The sequence below is a fragment of the Callospermophilus lateralis genome, chromosome 18, assembly GCF_048772815.1.
Source record: "Callospermophilus lateralis isolate mCalLat2 chromosome 18, mCalLat2.hap1, whole genome shotgun sequence".
Taxonomy (NCBI): Eukaryota; Metazoa; Chordata; class Mammalia; order Rodentia; family Sciuridae; genus Callospermophilus; species Callospermophilus lateralis.
In genome coordinates, this window is record NC_135322.1 from 49,822,785 (window position 1) to 49,845,839 (window position 23,055).

The 23,055-nt window shown below is 46.7% G+C and overlaps 2 protein-coding genes across 3 annotated transcripts; both read left to right on the forward strand.

Moving 5' to 3' along the window:
- Positions 1-1,732: 1,732 nt before the first annotated feature.
- On the forward strand, positions 1,733-3,551 carry Thap11 (THAP domain containing 11). The gene has a single exon (XM_076838479.2). It carries the CDS (start codon positions 1,985-1,987, stop codon positions 2,888-2,890), a length of 906 nt encoding a protein of 301 aa, XP_076694594.1. The 5' UTR covers positions 1,733-1,984; the 3' UTR covers positions 2,891-3,551.
- Positions 3,552-5,827: 2,276 nt separating this feature from the next.
- Nutf2 (nuclear transport factor 2) lies at positions 5,828-22,448 on the forward strand. Of its 2 annotated transcripts, none has more exons than XM_076839071.2 (5): positions 5,828-5,934; positions 16,377-16,504; positions 18,863-18,934; positions 19,018-19,116; positions 21,926-22,448. In XM_076839071.2, exons 2-5 carry the CDS (start codon positions 16,406-16,408, stop codon positions 22,037-22,039), a joined length of 384 nt encoding a protein of 127 aa, XP_076695186.1. In that variant the 5' UTR covers positions 5,828-5,934; positions 16,377-16,405; the 3' UTR covers positions 22,040-22,448. The 2 variants fall into 2 exon arrangements, with proteins under 2 accessions (XP_076695186.1, XP_076695187.1); XM_076839072.2 differs by lacking the exon at positions 5,828-5,934 and adding an exon at positions 6,150-6,398.
- Positions 22,449-23,055: the final 607 nt, after the last annotated feature.

The following is a 23,055-nucleotide window of genomic DNA, read 5'->3' on the forward strand; positions in this document are numbered from 1 at the left end:
TTGTGTTCATCTACAACTAATAAATAGTAATAGTAATAATAATAATAATAATAATAATAAATAAGAAGAGCCAATGGCACACTCCTATAAACTCCTCCAGAGGCTGAGGCAGGAGGATTGTCTCCTCTTCTGGAGGAGTTTATAGGAGTGTGCCATTGGCTCTTCTTATTTATTATTATTATTATTATTATTATTATTATTATTTATTAGTTTATAGGAGTGTGCCATTGGCAACTTAAGGAGACACTATCTCAAAATAAAATTTTAAAAGGGGATGGGCCTGTGGTTGGGGTTGTGGCTCAATGGTAGAGTGCTTGCCTAGCATGTGTGAGGCACTGGGTTTGATTTTCAGCACCGCCGATAAATAAATAAAAAATAAACCATATATATATATATATATATATATATATATATATATATGGATATATGGCTGGGACATAGCACAGCAATAGGGCAATCCTGGGTTCAATCCTCAGTACCATAAAAACAAAGAAATTAAATAAATTAAAAGGGCTGAAGCTAGCTTAGAGAGGGTCCTGGTTCAATTCCCAGTACCACAAGGGGGCAGGAGTGGGGGGAGTCAGGAAAAAGGGTGAAAAGGGGCAAGAAAAAAAAAATGGGAGAAATGGAGAACTCTGCAAAGAAAGGCTAATTTGCAGGTAACTTCCATGTCTATTGCCTGGCTCCTCTCTCATTTTCACAGCCTCATTACGCTTTAAAAGATTTTCTCCCAAAGATGTCAAGGAGGAGAGAGAGGTATTACCTATAATGCAAGTCCTTTTCTTAAAACTCTTCGATGGTTCCCAGTTACCTGCAGAATAAAATACCAAATTCTCTAACATGGCCCAGTTTGTTATCTTTCAGCGCTTTTGCTACCCTGGCTGTCTGCTCCCAGGCCCTTTAAGGGCCAAGAAAAGGCTACAACTTCCAATCAAGGACTTAAAGGTTCTAACTTTCTAGGTTCCTGATCACGACCACTTCCATTTTTTCCTCTGCCCTATTCGTTCATTTGTACGTTTACTTCTGACTAGCCATCTACTTGCAACATTCACATCTATTATTGAAAAGACAGATCCTAATCTTTCTAGGGTTTCTGGCTCCAAGAGGAAGGGGCCTGGTCATTCTGTCTCCTTGCAGCCCCCTGCCCTATGTACTGCAAATAGTTGCCTAGTAGTGATTTAAATTATGTAAGTGAGTAAAAGCAGGCTGAGTTGGAAGTCTCCAAGGCAGAGAAAGTGGTTCCTGAGCTCCTTCGGGGCACCGAGGCCCAGGTTTCCTTCTCTCTCGCAAGAACGCTGTCCACTCAGACACTCAGGATTTGGGGGCAGCTTCTGGCAGGTAGCACTATCTTGCCCGAATCCTAATCCGCAGTAACCGGACCTTTTCCTTAGGCGGCGCTTGGAGCCACACTCGCAGAGTTCGCGCGAAGCATCGTGGGACTCGTAGTCTCCGCGGGCATACCCCTAGCGCTTGCGTACTGCTGAAGCACGCCTCCTTATCCCCAACCCCATCAGGATTCCGGGTCCTTGTAAGCAGCAGTCTATGTGACAGCATTCCACCAGAACACACTTCTTTGGCCCGCCAAGGATGATCCGGGTCTGGAAAAGAATTTTTTTCGGGAGACTGCTGCGGTGCCCTGGAAAGCAGCCGGAATTAAGCACGCCCCCGCCCGGAAGTGAGCGGCTTTTAGCGCGGTGCATTGTGGGGGGCGTAGTCCTCCTTTCCAGGCGGTCCTTCGCGGCGTCCCCCGGGCCGACTCCTGAGCGCAGGCGGACGGCCGGGCGGGTGGCGCGGCGCGGGCCGGCGCGAAGCGTATTCCGGGCACGGGGCGCCGGGCCGGGCCGCCTGCGCCCGGCGGCAATAGTGGGAGGCTCCCAAAGGCCTCGCGCGGCCCCGCCCGTCGAGGGGCTGGCGGCGGCGGACGGACCGGGCCGTCGAAGAGCTCAAGAGGCCGGTGGGCCGGGCCGAGCCGCGCGGCGCAGCCATGCCTGGCTTTACGTGCTGCGTACCGGGCTGCTACAACAACTCGCACCGGGACAAGGCGCTGCACTTCTACACGTTTCCCAAGGACGCTGAACTGCGGCGCCTCTGGCTCAAGAACGTGTCCCGTGCGGGCGTCAGTGGGTGCTTCTCCACCTTCCAGCCCACCACGGGCCACCGTCTTTGCAGCGTTCACTTCCAGGGCGGCCGCAAGACCTATACGGTGCGCGTTCCCACCATCTTCCCACTGCGCGGCGTCAATGAGCGCAAAGTAGCGCGCAGACCCGCGGGGGCCGCGGCCGCCCGCCGCAGGCAGCAACAACAGCAGCAGCAGCAACAGCAGCATCAACAGCAACAACAACCCTCGCCATCCGCCTCCACTGGCCAGACCGCCCAGTTGCAGCCAAACCTGGTGTCTGCCTCCGCGGCCGTGCTCCTCACCCTTCAGGCCGCTGTAGACAGCAGCCAAGCTCCGGGATCCGTGCCGCCTGCGCCCACCACTCCCACTGGAGAAGATGTGAAGCCCATCGACCTTACAGTGCAAGTGGAGTTCGCAGCCGCAGAGGGCGCAGCCGCCGCAGCTGCCGCGTCAGAGCTAGAGGCTGCTACAGCGGGTCTGGAGGCCGCGGAGTGCCCTATGGGCCCCCAGTTGGTGGTAGTAGGGGAAGAGGGCTTTCCAGATACTGGCTCCGACCATTCGTACTCGTTGTCGTCTGGCACCACGGAAGAGGAGCTCCTGCGCAAACTGAACGAGCAGCGGGACATCCTGGCGCTGATGGAAGTGAAGATGAAAGAGATGAAGGGTAGCATCCGCCACTTGCGTCTCACCGAGGCCAAGCTACGCGAAGAACTTCGTGAGAAGGATCGTCTGCTTGCCATGGCTGTCATCCGTAAGAAGCACGGAATGTGAATGGATTCCGCTGCGGCCTGCAGAACTCCTGGACCTTGCAACCCTAGGAATCCTCAGGCTGATGTTGGAACTCCCCCGTAGTGTGGTTGACAGTACTGCGGCTTAGGGCAGCTGGATTCTTGCTGGTGATCTGGCACCTTCACTTGGGGCTTCTGACTTAATTGGAGACACCAGCAATTATGACTTTGTGTACCCTTTCTCCCCACTTTGTGTTGCAGATTCCGGTTAGGCAGAGGCTTCAGAATCACTGAATTTGAAACTTACCCTGGAGGGATGCAGATGGGATGCCCAGGAACTATGGGTTTAGGAAAACCACACCTTAAGGTTTGCCAGCAAACAGAGAAGACTCTACTGTGGGTAGTGATAAAGATCCAAATAACATCATTTCTCCTTTTCATGGTTAATATTTTCAGGTGCAGCCTGTGATTCTAATGGGGACTAGTTGATCTGTGCCTCTGTCTCCTAGGACCTCCCCATCCATGAGGTCATTTATGGGGGAATCTGGGTGACCTGCTGATGGAGATCCAGCTTGCCAGGGACTTAGGTTTATCCTGTTATGTTTGTTACTGGTTACAAATTCTATTTTCTGTACAATTAGTCAGACTAAAGTTTTCACTGTGTTTGTTTGGCAAAACAAATTAAACAAAAAGTAAGGTTTTTATTTTTGTTTCGCCATTTTATTTTTTATAAAAATTCAGCTAAGTATTCTTGAAATTTGGGGAAATAGGCCTATTTGGAAGACCAGGATGCCCCTGAGAATAGATATTCTTCAGGTTTCTCTATAAAGTGACCTTAAGCACATGGACCCTGGCCTCAAGGTCCTTGTAGAGTTCCTGGCCTAGCTCACCCCAAAGAATTTGGAAACTACACCAAAAGTCCCATTGGTTTTCTCCTTATGTCCTTTTAACAAGAAGGTGAAACTGAGACTAAGATGAAGTCTAAGAGGAACTGTTCAGGTCCTCCTATCTCTGAGAGTTTTAAATTCTCTTAAATTTTCAGCTGGTATTGAAGTTTGCTCATCATTTCCTTCCTAAGGCCTAGCACAGTGTTGGGTACACATATGCATGCAATTACTTAAGCCACGAAGACCACAGCTGGAAGCAGCCATGGGTCCTGCAGTACTCAGGACTCTTGTACAGATACCTTGGCCTTGGTACACCTTCAGTGTGAAAGAGCTATCCAAAGAGGGCATTAAGGAGTTGGAATTTGTGAGCCCTTGACTCATGTTTTTGGCTGCCTTTATTTTTTGACTGCTACTGGGGGGAGGGGTGAAAGGGTAACATTTTAATCTATAGCTCCAAGTAATTTAGCTCAAAGTCAATCTAGAGGTGAGTGCCTTTGGAGCTATCTTGTTTACTATGAGTGATGGGGCACTATTAAATGACTTCCTTCTCTTCTGAACAGAGCCACCTGTGTGGCTGTGACCTGGAATGGCCCGAAAACTAATCTGTTTCCCTTCTGGTCCCTTGGCATTGAGGTGGGAGACAATCTTTTGTGAGGAAGGAGGGTACAGCATAGGTTGTATAGGGGCGTGCCTGGGGTACCGGATTGGATCTTTGCCTTTCAAGGACTAGCTGGCTGGTAATCAGAATAGCTCTGCAATTCCAGACCAGCTGAGCCTTATCAGACTGGTCTCTCACATATCACCACTCTCCTTCCTTGGAGTGGAGGCTTTCCCAGGCTTAGGTCTTGCTCTTTAGTGTATCCTTGAGCTCCTGTTCTTTCAAGGGATGCTGCTGATGTACTTTGTTTCTCTTGAACCTCTCAGCAGCACTCCATGGACCCTTTCCAGTGTCTGGAGGTTACTTGCACACAACCTGTTTTGATTTGCAGGGGAGAAGGAGGTCAGTTCACCGAGCAAGAAAAGCCCCAGGTGCAGGTGTAGCACTAGCAGGTAATAGAAGAGAGTTCTCAGTGACTGAGTAGTAGAAGCATTTAGATAGGTAAAGTGGTCTGAACAGTCCTGGGATTTAATCAAGTTTAGCTTGATCTTACCAGTCATCCCCAGGAGGCAAGTGTGGGTGGCTAAAGGTGCAAATCAGGAGTACTGAGAGATCTTAGGCCAGGAGAGAAGGCTTAAAGCTATTTCCTTAATTGTGGTGTCCTAGGTTGGCTGCAGAGCCATTTGCCCAGCGTGAACCTGACCTACAGATAAGCTTTCCTTCAGATGTTTGTGTTACCAGGGAAACGAAGAAAAGGGTGTTGAAAGTAAAGGGCAAAGGATGGGAGAAGGGTTTACTGATTTCCTAGTCTTTTAAATATCGGGAAAAGTTTTGGGTGAGCTAGTTATTTCTCTTAATAAAAATCAAACTAATAGCTATCTGCTGGAAAGAAAAGACAAAATTTAGAATGTTTTGAAGATCCCGCTGTAGAAATATGAGTAATCGCTCCAGAAAGCCCCACCTGAGGGGCATCTGAGATTCACCCAAGAAGTCTAGTCTGCTGGAAACTAGCTTTAGGCCCAACTGGCCCCGGGGCAGAGCTCCCAAATGGTGGGACAGCAGAAATTGGGTTCCGCCCGGGCTGGCTTAAGTCCTCAGGGCTCAGCTCGAATTGGCAGCCGGAGCCCAAAGGCAGCGGGGTTTCGCGAGCCGAACATCCCTGGGGCCCAGGGAGGGACGCCCCGGCCAGCTCGGGGCCAGGCCGGCCTCCTACGGAGGCGGGGCTAACCACCCACGGCCGCACAGCCTGGGTGGGGCCGGCCCGCTGGGACAGGGCGACTACAGAGCCCTGACCCTACCCTGGCGCCAACCTTCGTGTTCCAGAGGCTTCCGCTGGACCACAATTCTCAGGGGCTCTCCTGGGTAGCCTCCCTCCCTGACTTAGCCTCTCCTCCCGCGCTGCGGGCCGTGTTGGGCCTCCATGCATAGCACACTGGGAACTGTAGTTTTCTCTTGACGTGCTAATGCCAAAAAGGAGAGCGGCGGGACTGCATTTCCCAGAGTGCAACGGGGCGGGCGAGGGAAGGCAGGGGGGAAGGGACAGTCGGTCGCAGACCGCGCTGGGTTGCCGCCGCCGCTGCCGCCATCGTGCCAGCCCCTCGGGTGAGTGTTGGGGCCAGCGTGCCGGGGCCGGGGCTGGGCCGCAAGAGCCGCGTTCTAGGCCGCCGGGAGCCTCTGCTGCGAGTTTCCGGGAGGCCCCTCCCCTCCCCCCCGACGGCCCGAAGCCGCGCGGGGCCCGAGCCATGTGTGGCGCGCGGCTCCGCCTCCCGCCGGTCCTCTGAAGCGGTGGCCTGGGGGAACGCAGAGAGCCAGACTGGCGCCTATCCGGGCTATACGGTGCGGTGGCTGGTGCGCCGGACTGCACTGTGGCCAGGCCTTTTTCTCTAGTTCGGACCATCTGGATGGGGCGCTCAGGGCCCCGCCCCGTCTGGCCTGGCCCGGCCTGCTCGAATCCCGAAAGCTCTCCGGGCAGGCTAGCGGGCAGACACCATCCCCGCGTCCCGCCACCCGCCTGCGAAGATCCGGGGATGGGCAGCGCCACCCGGCTCACTCCAGAGCCAGCATGGGTAAGGGTGCCCGCCTGCCGCAGTCGGGGCTTGGGACTCTTACTCGGTCCCAAACTATAGTCATGCCAGGATGTAAGTGAACGCTCCGCTCCCTGCCTGGCTGTCTGCTGGGAGTGCACGAAATCTACCGCTCCTGTGGTGGAACCCATGCTAGCTTCTGCATGGAGGGTAGGGTCGGGGAATCGGGCGCGAGAGTTCCATGTGGGACTTTACCTGTAGCCAGTTTGGGGAAATATGAACCTGATGTGGTAGTGCGGCTCAGTTACCAGGTCCCAGCTACGGGTGTGTTGGCAGGCTGTGTTAGTGGAGAAAGGGAGGAAAGAAGCCAAAAAGATGAAGTTGGAAGTGTGAGCCTAAGGTTTTGTTAGACCTCTTAGGCACAGTCCAATTTTGATGTTGGAACCTCCTGGAGCAAGCATAGAATTGCCCCGCAGAAGAGGATGACTCCTTAAGAATGAGATGACTAGGTGCGGTTTATTGCAAGGGGAAGTAGAATCCAGGCCTGAGTTCCTTGAACCTAGTGCCAAACAAGATACCAAGGTGGAAGGGATCTTGAGGGTGGGGTGCATTTGAGCTGTAGGTGTCAGTTTCAGATTTCTGCTGGGCCCTTTTGAAGCCTGAGTGGCAGAAAAGAGCTGGAAGCTGCAGAAAGCCAGGCTTCCCCATCCCAACAGTTGGAGCTGCCTGTGAACAGGGAGGAAGCCAATTGGGTCTTGGGAAAGTGCCCTTAATAATGGTACCAGAGACCCCACCGAGTTCTGGAAGAAGGGTTGTGGCCACGTAGTTACTATCAGTCATGCTTTGAAAAGGCACTTCTGTTTGAATAATAAATTAAGAAATTAGTTCAGAGAAAAATCCTGGGACTTGAGAGTAATAATTTGTTAAGCTTGATTCCTCTGCAGCTTTTGAGCCACAGGTTTTGAAGGGACCACAGCAACTCCATCTCTGCAGACTTGGCCTCAGCAGCAAGCAAAATGCTAGGTCTTTTAGGAAGGCTGGATTAAGCCCATAATGCAGACAACCACTGGCCCTGTCCTTTTTCTTTTTCTTGAATATTTCCCCAGATGATATTTTTCTGGTCATTCTGTTCTTGACTTAGAAGTTTTCCTTTAGTTGAATTGCTCTGCCTAATGATTCTCTCTGGTCCGGAAGAATAGGCAAAGAATGCTCCTTAGATCTCACCAGGGACTACCTTCTCTGGAATTAACTTTCCTAATCCACATCTTGACCTTTAGAAATCAGGTCCTTTCAGTAGGCTCAGGAGAGACCTGGTTTACCAGTGGAATTGGGCAGTAAGAAAAGAAACTACCCACAGAACATGTGTAGGGTTAATGAGGTGGCTTCTCTTAGAACTAGAAACAGTTATTTCAAGAGCCTCTGGATTTTATTGGTGCTTTCTAGTACACAGGTTTCAGGTGAGGTGGGCTTATGGTCATGGATTAGTTTGTATATTGCCAGGTCTTGGGTAGTTTGACTACAGGGCTAGTGTTTTTTTTGGTTTTTGTGTTTTGGTTCTGAGGATCAAACCCAGGGCCTTGCACTTGCTAGGCAAGCACTCTACTACTGAGCTACTTCCCAGAACCTGCAGGATCAAAAAGATACTATTCATTTTTCAAGGTTACCCTGGAGTAGGAGGAATTCAGGTCCCTCCCTCCTACTCTAATCCTTTTTGTAACTTTTGTCTGGAGTTTGTCTTGCTAGTCCTGACTATGAGAAGTCCTTGACCTTTCTGGAACTTGGCAGGCCATCTAGATTCTCTTCTCATCTGAGAACTCTGAGGTTCTTCAGGATCTTATCTGTGCCCTCTGTTCATGTAGGACTAACTTGGAACGTGGAGCCTGACATGGGGCAGTTGGTGTATGTCTGTATAAGCAAGGAGCAGGTTGTGAAGATGCCTTTCATTCAACTCAAAATTTGTTTGCTGGGCACAGTCATACATTTATCTGTAATCCCTGTTTAGGAGGCTGAAGCCTTATGATGGCAAGTTTGACATTAGCTAAGACCCTGCCTCAAATAATAAAAAAGGATCGATATAGCTCAGGGTGAGCATGCTTGCCTAATATGGTAGTCCTGGATTTAGTCTCCAATACTGAAAACAAATTTGGTCCCTTAATGACCAGGAATACACTTCTCTCTGAGCCAGGTCTTGCTTTATTCTGGTGTCTTTGCCATTGGTGAGTTGGTATGGGATTAATGATTTAAGAGAGAGAGAGAATTCTCAAATTTTAGAACTGGAAGGTACATTATGTCAAAATGTCAGGATTTTCTTACTGAGGCATTAGTAACTGGTGTGAAATTTTTTCCTCTTTTTTGGCAGTGATTGTGAGGGTTTTTTGGTTTTGCTTTTCTCTAAATGATCTTTTTTATTTTTTATTTATTTTTTCAGCAACAGTTCTTTGGCCTTCTCTGTATGTACATCTCTGGGCATAAGACGAAAAATGAATACTACCTAGCCTGGTGCTGGGGAAAGGAGGTCTCATGTTGGGGGTGATAGACAGGATCATGCTGGTATTATGTGCTGAGGGCCTTGTTGAAGAGACCTACTACCTGCAGGGGCCCTTAATCATGTGTAGGAGAGGAGGCTTTTGAATGATCAGAGGACTGAAGAGAAAAGACTTAGTGGATCCCCCTTCCTCTCCTATGTCTGGCAGAAACTGCCGAGGGAGGTATACCACTGGATTGTGGGTTCACAAAGATTTTAGTGAGGCTGCCACCACTCTAAATTGCTATGATTATTGAGTTGCTACCTGCTCTTTGGTCTTCCAGGAGTCTGCTAAGGGTTTTCATAGTGGCCAGGAATCTCCCCAGCATTGTCTGTGGCCTTTCAGTTCCCTGGGTGTGTGGCTTCTGCCACTTTGACTGAAACTCTCATGGTCAGCTTGATTCAGGTGCCAAGCAGTTGTACCTAGAGTAGTGCCCATTAGGACATCTTTCCAGCATAAGAGATACAGGAGCTCCCTTCCTCCCTAGAGACCTGGTCATGGAGGCTCTTTGGGTGTTTCAGCAGATGACCCTTGCCTGAGGTATTGGGAAGGTGAACAGGAGCCAGAAGGGAATTTTTTTTTCCCCCAGTACTAAGGATTGGACTCAGGGCCTTACACATGCTAGGCAAACATTCTTCCACTGAACTACATCCAGCCCTTTTATTTTTAAAAATATTTAATTAATTTATTTATTTATTTATATGTGGTGCTGAGAATCGAACCCAGGACCTCGCACATGTTAGGTGAGTGCTCTACTACTCAGCCCCAGCCCCAAGCCCTTTTATTTTTTGAGGCAGGGTCTCACTAAGTTTCGTAGGTTGACCTTAAACTGGTGATTCTTCTTCCCTAATCTCAAATAGCTAGAATGATAGGTGTGTACCACCTCACCTGGCCAGCAGGGACTTTAGAAATTACGGTGCTGCTTGTTTTAGAATCCAGTTCCCCACTTCTCAACAAGGCCTCCAGGACAGAGAAACAGTCCTTAGAGGACAGGTGAGTGGGTCTAAAAAGTTTTCCACAAAATGGGATTTGGAAGTTGGACAGGATTTCTTTGGGCTGATATGGAGCTGAACCTTATGCTGGACTTCTTGTATAATTTTTTCAGGTGGGCCATTTGAAGGTGTTTGTGCTTTGAATTCCGTTTAAGTCAGCTACCTGTTTCCCAACTTTGACTATATGTGGCAGGAATTCCTAGAATAGTGACCATAAGGCATCTTTGCAGGGTGAGCCATAGAGGAACCAGCCCTATCTATCCCTAAGGGAGGCAGCAGTTTGTGGATTATCCCTGGGATGACTTTCAGGCCATGTGAATGATTTTCTGGTCAATGCTCTGGCCATCAGGCCTATGTGCTGTCATCTCCCTTCTTATTCTATTATTTGGAGTGTATGCTCCTGGCAGGATACTTGGCTCAGGTCTGGCTATGGCTGAGAAAGTGTCATAGCAAGGAACAGGGACACAAGGTGGACCTGCTTTTTGGCCCCAGGGTTCCCACTATTGGTAGACATATGGATGAGAACTTCCTTTTACTTCTTGGGCCTTATTCCTTTTTTGTTGCTGGTACATGCTATGTGCTGACTTCATAAGTCCCTAGGCTACACACAGGGCTACCACAGAGATGAAGAATATATATCCCAACCTCACTCTGATCCTTATCCTCCTGAGAAAGGGTTGTTTGGGGAGCCTTGGAACTGTTCACCTCATTATCCTCGGTTAACTGGGAAAATTTCAGAATGTTCTTTCTTTCTTATTCTGGGAATCAGACCTGGGCCTCACACATGCTAGGCAAGCGTTTTACTACTGAGCTATGTTCCCAGATGGGTTGATTGGCTGTTTGTGTGCTTGTTTTTCTTTTCTCTTTTATTTGTTTAGTTATTTTGGTACTGGGGAATGGATCCAGGGTGCTTTACCACTGAGCTACACTCCCAGCCCTTTTCCATTTTTTATTTTAAGACAGGGTCTTGCCAAATTGTCCAGGTTGGCCTTGGAACTTGCATCCCCCTGCCTCGACCTCTTGATCACTGTGACCAGTGGTTATTTCTTAAAGCCTCCACTACTCCATTGGAGCCACTTGGTTTCCCCAGGATAGAAACTAGAAGGCCTGCTGACCCCTTGAAGGTTCTCTGTGTGGAGCCCTTCTGCTTGCAGGTGATGTCAGTCCTAAGAATTTGTCACTATATTAAACCTGCTTTGACCTGGTGAACATGTGCTCAGATATTTTCCATCCTGAGTTGTATGGAGCTTGCTGATTTCAAATGGGAAGAAAAGGCCTGGGCTCTGTTCCTTACCACCTTATTTTGCTGTCTTTATATGTTCTGTTGCCCTACATTGGTTCTCAGCTATTCCGGTCCTGCTCATCTTCATGGAGATTGTAATGCTAACTGCTAGAGGCCTTTTATGGTCTTTTTTTTTTTTTAATTTTTTAGTATCTGGCGACACAGCATTTTTGTTTATATGTGGTGCTGAGGATCGAACCCGGGCCGCACGCATGCCAGGCCAGCGCGCTACCGCTTGAGCCACATCCCCAGCCCCTTTTATGGTCTTGAATTCCTGTATTCCTTTGTTCCTTCCATTTTTATTTTTATTTATTTATTTATTTATTTTGACAGTGCTGGGGATTGAACCCAAGGTCTCAGACATGCTCATCAAGCTCTCTTCCACTGAGCTACGTTTCCAGCCTTTTTTTTTTTTTTTTTTAAGATTTATTTTTTTTTTTGTGCCAGGGATCAGGGATTGAACCAGGGGTGCTTAACCACTGAGCCACATCCTCAGCCCTTATTATTTTTGAGACAGTGTCTTGTTAGGTTGCTTAGGACCTTAGTGAGGCTGCATTCAAACTCGTAATCCTCCTGCCTTCAAGTTTACTAAGCCACTAAGCCGTATGCCACTGTGCCTGGCTCTTTTTATAAATGCTGTTTTGCAACAGGGTCTCACTGAGTTTCCCAGGCTGGTCTTCAGCTTGGGATTCTGCTGCCTCAGCTTCCTGAATTGCTGGGATTACAGTGCTGGTACCACTATTCCTGGCTCGAATTGCTTCTTAACCTTGTCATGGCTTCTTCATCTACGAGTAAAGATATTCATACCAGCCTTACAGCCTTGTTGTGAAGCTCAAATAAGAGGACATTTGGAAGATTTTGAAATAGAGGAGATGCTTCTTTTACCCACTGTGAACTCTGTTCATACCTTTATTTCCCTGCTGTTCTCAGTCTTGGGATGTCACAGCAATGTTGTCCAGGCATAGTAGTGGCAGACCACAGGGGTGGTTACTTAGAGGATGGGGATGTAGCTCAGTGGTAAAGCACTTGTCTAGCATGAGCAAGGCCCTGGGTTCTATCCCCAGTACTGGGGAAATAAAACCAGGAGTGGTCACTTAGGAGCTTCCCTTAATCAAGTCCTTGTATACCTGACAAAGTTAATGGCATGAAGCTCTCAGTTCACATATGGGAGCTATTTGGAAAGACTGAGGCCCCAGAGATCTTGGGAGCCACTTGAGAAATGAGGTGCAAATGCAGAGCAGAGACCAGAATGTGGTCTCAGGATTCCACTTCTGGATAAATCAGAGTAGCCCAATGGCTCTGAAAATTCTATCATCCAGGTAGAAGAGGAAGAATAGGCTTGTACAGTGCTGGGCTAGACCTCTGTTGTTTAGTTCAGAAAAGGTTCTGTCTGGCCAATCATCGGGCATCTCTTTATAGACTTGAGGCAGAGTAGTGGTGGGCTAGACAGTTGCCATTTCTGGGTCAAAGGGCCTACCTGCAAGAGGCTAAGGTCTTTTTCCTAGTGTTGACTTAGAATTCCTCTCAACTGGGTCCTCTATGATCTCAGTTATTTCTCTCATATGCCCACAATTACTGATGAGACAGAGTCAGAGGGTCACACAACAAGGGAAAGGTAGAGCAGGCTAGCGGCTAGATCTTTGAAGGGATGGCTGTATGTCTGCTATTCAACTACAGTTGCCCCTCAGATAACAAGAACCTTTAGTGAGACAGTGTTGGTTAAGCCCCACCTGACATTCCACAGACAGATAACTGGACAGATGACAAAGGATCGTTTCCTGGCAACTTTGAAGGTGTGGGCCGGGGGGAAGTGGGTCACTGGGCCACTTAAATTGAGCAGGATTTGCCAGCATTGACTCCTCCAGACAAGGAGTCCCATGAATTTATGCAGTCAATCAAAAAAAAGTTATTGTTGAACCAGGCACCATGGGAATAGGGGTGACTAGAAAGATGCCTTTATCAGGGAAACAGACCATAAAAAAGTATATAAGTGGGACAATCTATGTGGTGCTGAGAAAACAGTACAGAGGTAAAATGAGTATCTGGCGGGCTACCTAAACTGGGAAGTCAGTAAAGTGTTGATGAGGTGGTAACATTTGATTGATGTTTATGACATGGAGCCAGGGGTGTTGGGGCAAGAGTGAGCCAAATAGAAAAAGCAATATTTGCAAAGCTCTTGGGTAAGAAAAGCAGAATTTCCAGAATCAGGAAAATGCCTAATGTGGCTGCCAAAGAGGGAAGAAAGTGGATGGCAAGAGACAAAGTTGGGCAGCTGGGAATGGTAGCTAACCCTTAGGGAGTCAGAACAATCTGAAATTATTCATAAAGTGGGGGCAATCCTACCTCTGTGCACATTTCTTGGGAAAGGACCACAGTTTTTGAGACATTCTCAGAGGGTCTTTGCACCCACAGAGACCTAAGGGTCAGTGGAGGCTGATGCTCAGTGGGTGATGATAGCTCCTCGAGGAGTCTGACCTGTCAGCCAGCAGACGGTTGGGGTGAAACAGGAGATGATGTGGTCAGCGGCCTCTCAGAAGAGCTGTAGGAGAAGCCATCAGGATGAAGGTTAGTCCCCAACGTGATGTGAGGCTGCCTCTAAGCCTTGGCATTTTGTTTCCTTACAGGCTGTTATTTCCATAGTAAATGTGTTAGGAACACAGTCAAGGCTTGCCAGCCCTTCACCTGGAATACCCACAGCCCAGAGCCACAGTGCTCCTGGGCAGAGGAGCAAGGCCTATATATTAATAAGGGTTTGCACACAGGTTGATTTTGGGGGGAAGAGCCAGAACTGATCAAGCAGATGAGGTTATCTTGGCAGGAGACTCACCTGTGCATAAATCCAGTTGAGCAAGTACTGGACAAGTTATGGTATGTGTATGTGTTTGGCATTACTATATAAAAGTAGGAGAAAATGATTGATAAGATAGGGATAGGGATAAGTGGACAATGGATGACCACTGGCAGAGCTTTGGGGATTTGGTCTTTCAACCAAGGTTGAAGGTATTACAGGGTAGGAATGTGGCCAGCTTTGTGTTTTAGAGCTTGGGAGTGGAAAGTTCATGGAGAACAAGTGCTGGCCCTCACTAGAAGCCCCAGTATTAACACACTGATGGGTGGTGAGCTCACTATGCCCCACCAAACTAGGAAGCCCTTCTGTTCCTTTATCCCTCCACCACTACTCTCATCAAGTAGTTTTTGTATTAGAAAGTTATCATACCATTAAGAACAATAATGGAAAAGGAAAACACACCCCCATACTTTCTCTGTCCTACCATGTGGCAGCACTTTTCTTGTGTTTGCAACAACTTCCAGTCCCAGTTCCCCTTCCTCCATCTCCAACTTTCTGCTTTCCTGCCCTCTGTTTACATGCCATCAGATATCTGCTGGTACTGTGTCTTCTGATTGGCATACATTGTTTTTCTGGGACCTGCCCTGAAGGCTGCCCAACCCTGCCATGGATTGTGGCAGGAGAGATGGCTCAATTCATTCCTGCAATCTACCCCTGCCCCCAGAAGTCTGGGGATTGGGCAAGGTATCATGGGGCATGCTGTGGAATTGGAGCAGGATTGAGAGAACTAAGCACAGTGAATACTAGGTGGAGGGGCAGAGATGTGATGGGAGGCTATGCCCTGCCTCAGGTACTCTTGAGTTTCTCTGTGAGTACAGCTTTTGTCTAACCTCTTGAAAAAGTACCCAAGAGAACAACAGACTAGATAATGGGTTCTTTGCTTCTCCCACTAGTTGACTTTTTTGTGGCAGAGTACGAATTGAGACACCTTCTGTTCCTATGTATAGGCGTGGCCAGATCCAAGCTTTCTTTTCTGCTTGTTCTAGACCTTCCTGGACATTTCTTAGTCATCCCAGTACTGAGCTTCTATTTTCAGTGCTACTACCTCTCAGGGGACCTAAAATTAAAAATTGGCTTAGTTTCTTAGATCCTCATTGGCTGGATTATTGGTCATAGGCTGGGGGATTGGCTGTGTTGTAACTGTTGGTACCTTCTGGCTTCTCTGGCCTAGGGTGAAGTCACAGGGACTTGAGTGAGTCTGTATTTACCACATTAAACAAGGGATTTAATCAAGTTCTCCAGTGAAGCTACACAACCACTGGCAACATTAGGGTTAGGATCCCCATTTTACTGGGGAGGCTGAGGAAGAAATCCTTTAGGGTAGTGACTGATGTCATGATTGTCTGTTGGAATTGAACCCACGTCCTCTCTGCTTTGGCTCACAGTCCTATTATCAGATGGGGCATGCTCCTCTCCGTTCAAAGACAACTACAGAACATGAGGTGCAGAGAAGTGTGGGCCCTCTCACCCAGGGCTTGGGCTTTCTATTCGGAGTCCTAGAGATTACTATCTGTGGCCAGGAGGGGGACTCCCTTCAAGATACCCCCTAGGGATAAGGCAGTGCTAGGATGGGAGGATGTAAAGAAATTATTGTTTTCCCCTTTTCCATACCCCTCAGCTATCATTACTCTGATCCTCTGAACTCATGGCCCCAGCTCTGAGGCAGGGAAAAGTCATCCTCATCAATGGAGAAATGCCCCAGAAAGGACCAAATTGGGTATCAACTAACCTCACAGATGCCAGCTGCTCCTTTGAGACTAACGGAGTTATTTTTGTTCTTTTTGTTAGAAGTGGGCCTCGAGGAGCCATCACTTCCCTATTCTCAATGGATCTTCCCCCACCTGCCAACAAAACCCTGGGACAGTATGGGGGCCTGAGGTCTGCAACTGAAACATTCCATATAGACATCGGTAATTTCTGGTCTGTGAAGTAGGAAGGATAGTAGTAACTCTGGTTAATGGCTTGTTGAAAGGATTAAATGAAAACATAGGGGGCTGGAGCAATTGCTTAGCTTCTATTTCAAGGGCCTACTCCTTATTGGACATTGCAGGATCTGCTCTGATTTTCCTTTCTCAGGGCTCAACCCTCAACACCCATCCTGTATGCTCCACAACCTTGGTACTCTGTCTCATCAACCAAGAGCTCCTCAAAGGAAGAATTGACTTTGGCCCTTCTCTGGGCTTCTAGCATTGATCTAGCTTGGAAGGAGATCTCCTATCAAATCCCTAGGATTTCCCCATGTTCCTTAAGAGAACAAACCTCAGCAAAGGATTCCCTGTGCAATGAGACCAGGGAAGGGGTAGGGGTCAGTGGCTGACTGCCTCCTCAACTTGGAGTACCAACGCTTGCCTTTTTGTCTCACTGTTCTTGCAGGTCTCAGTGACGCTGGGTGACGCTCCAGAATGGGAGATAAGCCAATTTGGGAGCAGATTGGATCCAGCTTCATTCAACATTACTACCAGTTATTTGATAATGACAGAACCCAGCTAGGTGCAATTTATGTAAGTCTTCAGCTTTATGGCCAGAGTAGAACTTCAGAGGGTCAATTCAGATGTTGGGCCAGTGGGCTGGAATTGTAGCTTAGCGGTAAACCCCTTGCCTAGCATGTGTGAGGCACTAAGTTTAATCCTCAGTACTGCATAAAAATAAATAAATAAAATAAAGGTATTGTGTCCATCCACACTAAAAACTATATATATACTTTAAAAAAATGTTGGGCCAGTGTGTCCACTTCACAAGTTTGGGCTGTCCTGGCTCTTTCTCTCTGAGTTTCTGTTCATAGGAAAGGAGAATCAAGGCCTGGTCCAACTACACATTTCCTTTTGTCATCTTCCATAAGAACTGGGATCCTACTGTCTTGGACAGAGGATTCTGGGCTTACCATTCCATGTGGCCACCACCTTATCAGGGCCCAGGGTCCTGAGAGTGCCTCTAGTCCAGACTGGGTAGCAGCAGGCAGAGGCTGAGGCTTATGGTACTCTCTGGAGGAGGCAGCTATGAGCATCTTCGGGGCAGAGCTGAGCTCTCTTGGAACCCCAGGTTCAGCTTCCCTTGGAGCCAAAAGCCCCTGAACACATGTGGGAAATGAAACCCTTCTATGTAGACATTGTTTACTACTACTTTAATGATGTTCATTTATACTTGTACTTGACCCTGCCTGAAATTCGGTCATAGAGATGCAATTGATTAGGCCACTGCTAGCAGATCTGACCAGGATGGGAGTGATATGATTCATCCAGGCATAGCCTCAGAGGTTGGTTAGGCTGTGGGCAAAGTCTCCTTTTTAAAAGTCTAATTTTAAAAAGTCAGGGAACAATTAGAAATTTTAGAAAAAAGAAAAGACTTTTAGCAGTCAAAGACCAAACCCAGCATAAGTATTACAAATATTAAAGTTAAGGTGATTGTCATTACAAATAGAGACTTTTTTCTTTTTCCAGTGCTGGGGATCAAACCCAGTGCCTAAAGCATGTTTGGTCTCATCTTCTCTCAAATAAAGCAGGCTTTGTAATATGTAGTGTAATGCATTCTGCTGTCATATATTAAAAAAAAAATCAATAAAAAATTTTCTAAGAAGAAACTAAATACTCAAAATTAAATTTTAGCAAAGAAATTAAAATCAAAATAAATCTTGTCGATTATGGTTCTGAAAAAATAAATAAAGCAGGTCTGACACAGAGAGTTTAGCAAAGTCCTAAAAGAGCACTTACTATACATTGTTTCATAATCCTTAGCACATTTCCCCTTTGAAGATTAGGAAATTATGACTCAAAAAAATAAGTAGCTTGCCTAAGGTCATCTCTGGAAGTAGCAGAGGCTCTTTTGAGTTCTACCTCTGAAGAAAGGGAAGGCTTCAAAGGACTAATTTAATGGATCCCAGTGTCATTTTGTCTGTTGATGGTAGTCTAGGGTTCCAGGCTACATCTTGAGAGGCCTTGTTAGCCTCCATTCCTCCCTGACTTGAGTACTTAGAAGGGCCATTGTAGAACTCAGCCATAGACCTGGAAATGGTATTAAACTTGGGATTTTTCCAAGTTATTTATTTTTTTAAATTTTGTTTTGTTTTTGTGGAATTGGGGATTGAACTCAGGGCCTCATATGCTAGGCAAGCACTGAGTTACAACCCCAGCCCATATTTTAAATTTTTATTTTAAGACAGAGTCGTACTAAATTACCCAGGTTGGCTGTGAACTTGTGATTCTCCTGCCTCAGCTTCCCAAGAAGCTGGGGTTATAGGTGAGCATTACAACATCCAGCCCAAGTTCTTTTCTTTTTTGGCCGGGGGGTACCAGGAATTGAATTCAGAGACACTCAACTACTGAGTCACATCCCCAGCCCTATATTGTATTTTATTTAGAGACAGGATCTCACTGAGTTACTTAGCACCTCACCGTTGCTAAGGGCTGGCTTTGAACTCGTGATCCTCCTGTCTCAGCTCCCAAACCGTTGGGATTACAGGAGTGGGCCACCGTGCCCGGCCCAAATTATTTCTTATGACATCTCTGGGGCTGATGCTTACTAACCATGTGGCAGGATGGCTTTTGGCTGAGCACTGGCCACATGTGGCCCTCCTGGGGCCCGTGGAGATTAGAGGCCATATGATCTCTTGAATAACAATGGGAAATGAAATCAATAAGTATATTTTGTTAAATAGGCATTTAGAGTCTGGGCCCATGGACCAATGGGGTGTGATTTTAAAAGTTGTTGATACTATAAACTTTGGAACTACCTTAGTTCCCCTGTTTGTGGACAGGAAAACTGAAGTGTGGACTCATTTTGTCAAACAAGACCCTTTCTCTGGTCTTAAGAAGAGATATTCTTTGTACTGAGGCCCTGACCCTGGGTTTCCTGTGCATTTTTAGATTGATGCATCATGCCTTACGTGGGAAGGACAGCAGTTTCAGGGGAAAACTGCCATTATGGAGAAGTTGACTGTAAGTAAGAGCCAAGCTTGGGTGTGGGCACTCCTTCCTTGCCCCTTCTGACCTTAGCCCATGGCCCATTCTTTCTCTTGCAGAGCCTTCCGTTCCAGAAAATCCAGCACAGCATCACGGCGCAGGACCATCAGCCCACGCCAGATAGCTGCATCATCAGCATGGTTGTGGGCCAGCTAAAGGTAGTAGTGCTGCTACAGTGTTATAGTAGTCCTGAGCAAATAGCAGAACTCTGGATCCCTGCCTTTCCTGTGTATGTGATCTGCTTATTAAGGGACAGCTAGTTAAAGTAACTGTCTTGATCTGCAAAGTTCAATACAATAGCCATTAGTCATATTTGTTGTTGTTGTATTGTTGTTGTTGCTATTTGTTTGTTTTGTGATGGTGGGGATTGAACCCAAGACCTTGTACATGGTTGACAAGAGTTCTACTACCAAGTTAAACCTCCAGCCCTGCAATTTTGGATTTTATTAAAATTAAATAAAATTTAAATGTAGTTTCTCGATTGTACTAGGTATATTTCAGATGTTCATGGTTAGTCATAGTCTATTGTACAGCACAGATACAGAACATTTCTATTATTGCAAAGTTATAATAGAGAACAATGATCTAGAGTATTTAGAGACAAGGTCTCACTGAGTTGCTGAGCTCCTTGCTTTTGCGAGGCTGGCTGGCCTTGAACTCGTGATCTTCCTGCGTCAGCTTTCCAGGCTGCTGGGATTACAGGCATGTGCCACCCAGCAGTGTGGAATATAGAAAGGAGACAAAAAGTATAGGAGAAGAGTCAGGCTATAGTGTTAAGCCCTTGGGCCCCTGAACTACCTCAGGGTATTAGATTATTCAGCTGGGTGCTAAGGGGCAGTCCCTTTCTGGAGCCGGCACTGCTATTACCTGTCCTGGCTCCTCATCTGCCTAGAAAAGCAAATTTCTGGAACTCCTGCATTTTTCTTTCCCCTTCGCAAGACCTGTCATTCTTTCCAGCATGGTGGCACATGCCTACAATCCCAGCTCCTTGGGAGGTGGAAGCAGGAGGATCTCAAGTTTGAGGCCAACCTGAGCAACTTAGCAATACCCCATCTCAAAATAAAAACTAAAAGGGGCTGAGGATGTAGCTCCGTGGTAGAGCACACTCGGATTCAGTCCCTAGTATTGGGTGGGATCCAGACTTGTCAAACCTACCTGGCCCTTTGGACCCCTAGTAACTCTTGAAGGAACCTATTGTACTCCAACATATTAAAGTCAGATCATGTTTTCAAAATACTTCTTTCATCCAGGTATGGTGGCTCACACCTATAATCCCAGCAATTTGGAAAGCTGAGTAGGATCACAAGTTTAAGGCTAAACTCAACAATTTAGTGAGTCTCTGTCTCAAAATAAAAAATAAATAAAAAGGATGTTGCTTGGTGATAAAGCACTCCTGGGTTCAATCCCTGGTACCAAAAAAAATAAAATAAATAAAATAAAAATAGAAAAGGTAAGTCTCTCTTCCCAAAACAAGAAAACTTAACTGCCCCTTGGCCAGGCCCCAGTCTCCTAGAAATACATGTGTCATGGTGGTGCTCACAGTAATAGTTTCACATGCTTTCCCAAGGCTAGTTAGGACAGGGCTTCCTAAGTCTAATATGGCTGTGGAAGGAGAGATATCCCAGCCTCTGCAGTGGACCCTGAGAGACATGCTTTGTGACTTTCCTGTCAGTTTCTCCTGTCTGTCCAAGATACTCTGTATCTAATTAGGCTCTCGGGATTTAAGAGGTCTCTCCAGGGCTGGAGTTGTGACTCAGTTGTAGAGCGTTTGCCTATCATGTGCTAGGTACTGAGTTTGATTCTCAGCACCACATAAAAAATAAATAAATAAAATGAAGATATTGTTTCATCTACAGCTAAAAATATTAAAAAATAAATAAATAAAAAGAGGAGCCGGGGTTGTGGCTCAGTGGTAGAATATTTGCCTAGCGTGCGTAAGGCTCTGTGTTTGATCCCCAGTACCACATAAAAATGAAAACAAATAAAATAAAGGTATTGTGTCCATCTTCAATAAAAAAATATTTTAGGTATCTCCAAGATACTCAATGCCTACTTTCTTAGTTAGGATAGTTAACAGTGCCCCTTCCACCTGGTTTCAGATTCTTCCTGATGTTTCTGTCTCACCTACAGTTCCCAATGACTGATTTGCTACTTTGTTGACATTAATTCCCAGAAACACAGTTGATTTTGGAGACACCACTGGTTAGCTGGACTCTTACTTTAGTTAGGCCTCATCCCACTTTTCTCCATTTTGGCTAGAGACTGCTGCTTGCCTTTCTTTTTCCATTACAGTGTTATATATTACACAACAGGAAACAGATCACCCAAGTTTATACTGTTTTTCCCCTGTCAATTTGTGATCCCATTGTGAATTCAGTTTTAAGCCTTTTCTCACCTAGCCCCTGTCAGTATTAGCAATAGTTTCTCCAGATTGGATTGAATGGCATTATCAAATACTAAGACTGTTTGCAGGTTTTGTTTTTGTTTTTAATTTTGTTATTGTTATTTGTTTGTGTGTGTGTGTGCACGCGCATGCTGGGGATTGATTACAAGGCAAGCACTCTACCAACTGAGCTATTTCCCCAGCCCTTGTTTGCATTTTTTTGATACTGTAAATTACATGGTAAGTACTAAAAGATTCTTCAAAAATTTTGATCATTTGTGCCCAGAGATATGGGTTTGAAGGCAGGTATATTCTCTGCTTCATTGTTGAAGCTAACTGGTGAAACAATCTGTATTTTTAATGCACATGGTAGTTAGTGGGAGCTGCCATCTGTTGACTTGTATGTGCCCAGTACAGTGTTTGATACATTATATCAGTTTGCATTCACATTAGTTATATTGGGATTTGAGACCAGGGCAGGAGGGTGTGATCCCAAAGTTGACATTCTCTGCCTTACTCCCCTACCACTGAATTCCTTTTCTGTTCTTGGTCCTCTTACTGAATCATTTTCTCTCTCCTCACAGGCTGATGAAGACCCTATCATGGGGTTCCACCAGATGTTCCTTTTAAAGAACATCAATGATGCTTGGGTTTGCACCAATGACATGTTCAGGCTTGCCCTGCACAACTTCGGCTGACCTCCTCCTGCCCAGGCACTCATGCTGTTTCCTCCTCCCTCCTCTTCCCAATACTATCACACTCCTCCAGATGCTCCAAATATCATACACAAATAAGCAGGGCCACAGTGGGAGTAGGCGCAGTGCACTGCTGCCACCAAGGTGTTGTGCATGATGTTTGGACACTAGCCTAGTTGCATCTGATGGGAGAAGTTTGTGTTGTACCAGCGCATGCCTTGGAAAGACTTAAGTAATGCAAAAGGTTGTCTTTTTTTTTTTTTTCTTTCTTTTTTTTTTTTAATCTACTGACAAGTTGCTCTAGTAACCCAAAGAAGTGAAGGAGAAAGCAGCTGCCTCACCACCCAGATATTGATTTGTTCAGATGTTTCAATGCCTCATGATACAATAAAACACGAAAATTTTCTTAACAGTTTAAATTGTTTTAATTAGTTTAATAGTTGACTAGACATCAACAGCTACCCTGTTCCATTGTCTCTCATGTCTCACCCTCCCACCCGTCCTAACTCAGCAGTACCTGCTGCAAGGAGAAAACTAGCAGAAGCACACTCTCAAGCCCTGTGGGCCAGAGTTCTCCACAGACTAGCTGGTCTTGGTTAAGCAAACAGGGAGAGTATGGTCTGGCCTGAGCTGCTTTTGCAAGGAAGCCAGTGCTGTCTGTTCTGACACCTGTGACCTCTGCCGTGGGTAGGTTCAGGGCTCTAGTAGCAGGAGAGGATCCTGAATCCTGTTGTTGCTGAAGAGATATTTGCACACACAACCTACAAGGTTCAAGCCCTCTAGGCTGAGGTTTCAACAAAAATGACAGAGGGACCTAGTCTGTCACCAGAATGGACAGGATCCCATCCAGGGTGCCCCATATCCCCCAAGCTAAGCAAAGGGCAGCCCAGATCCTGTACCACCTGCTTGGGATATCGTTGCCCACAGAGCTAGTCCCCCACTGGGGTGGAATGTAGATTTGGAACAATGAGAGAAGTCGTCTGAGCATAAAGGATTCATATTCATATTCTATCAGTTCT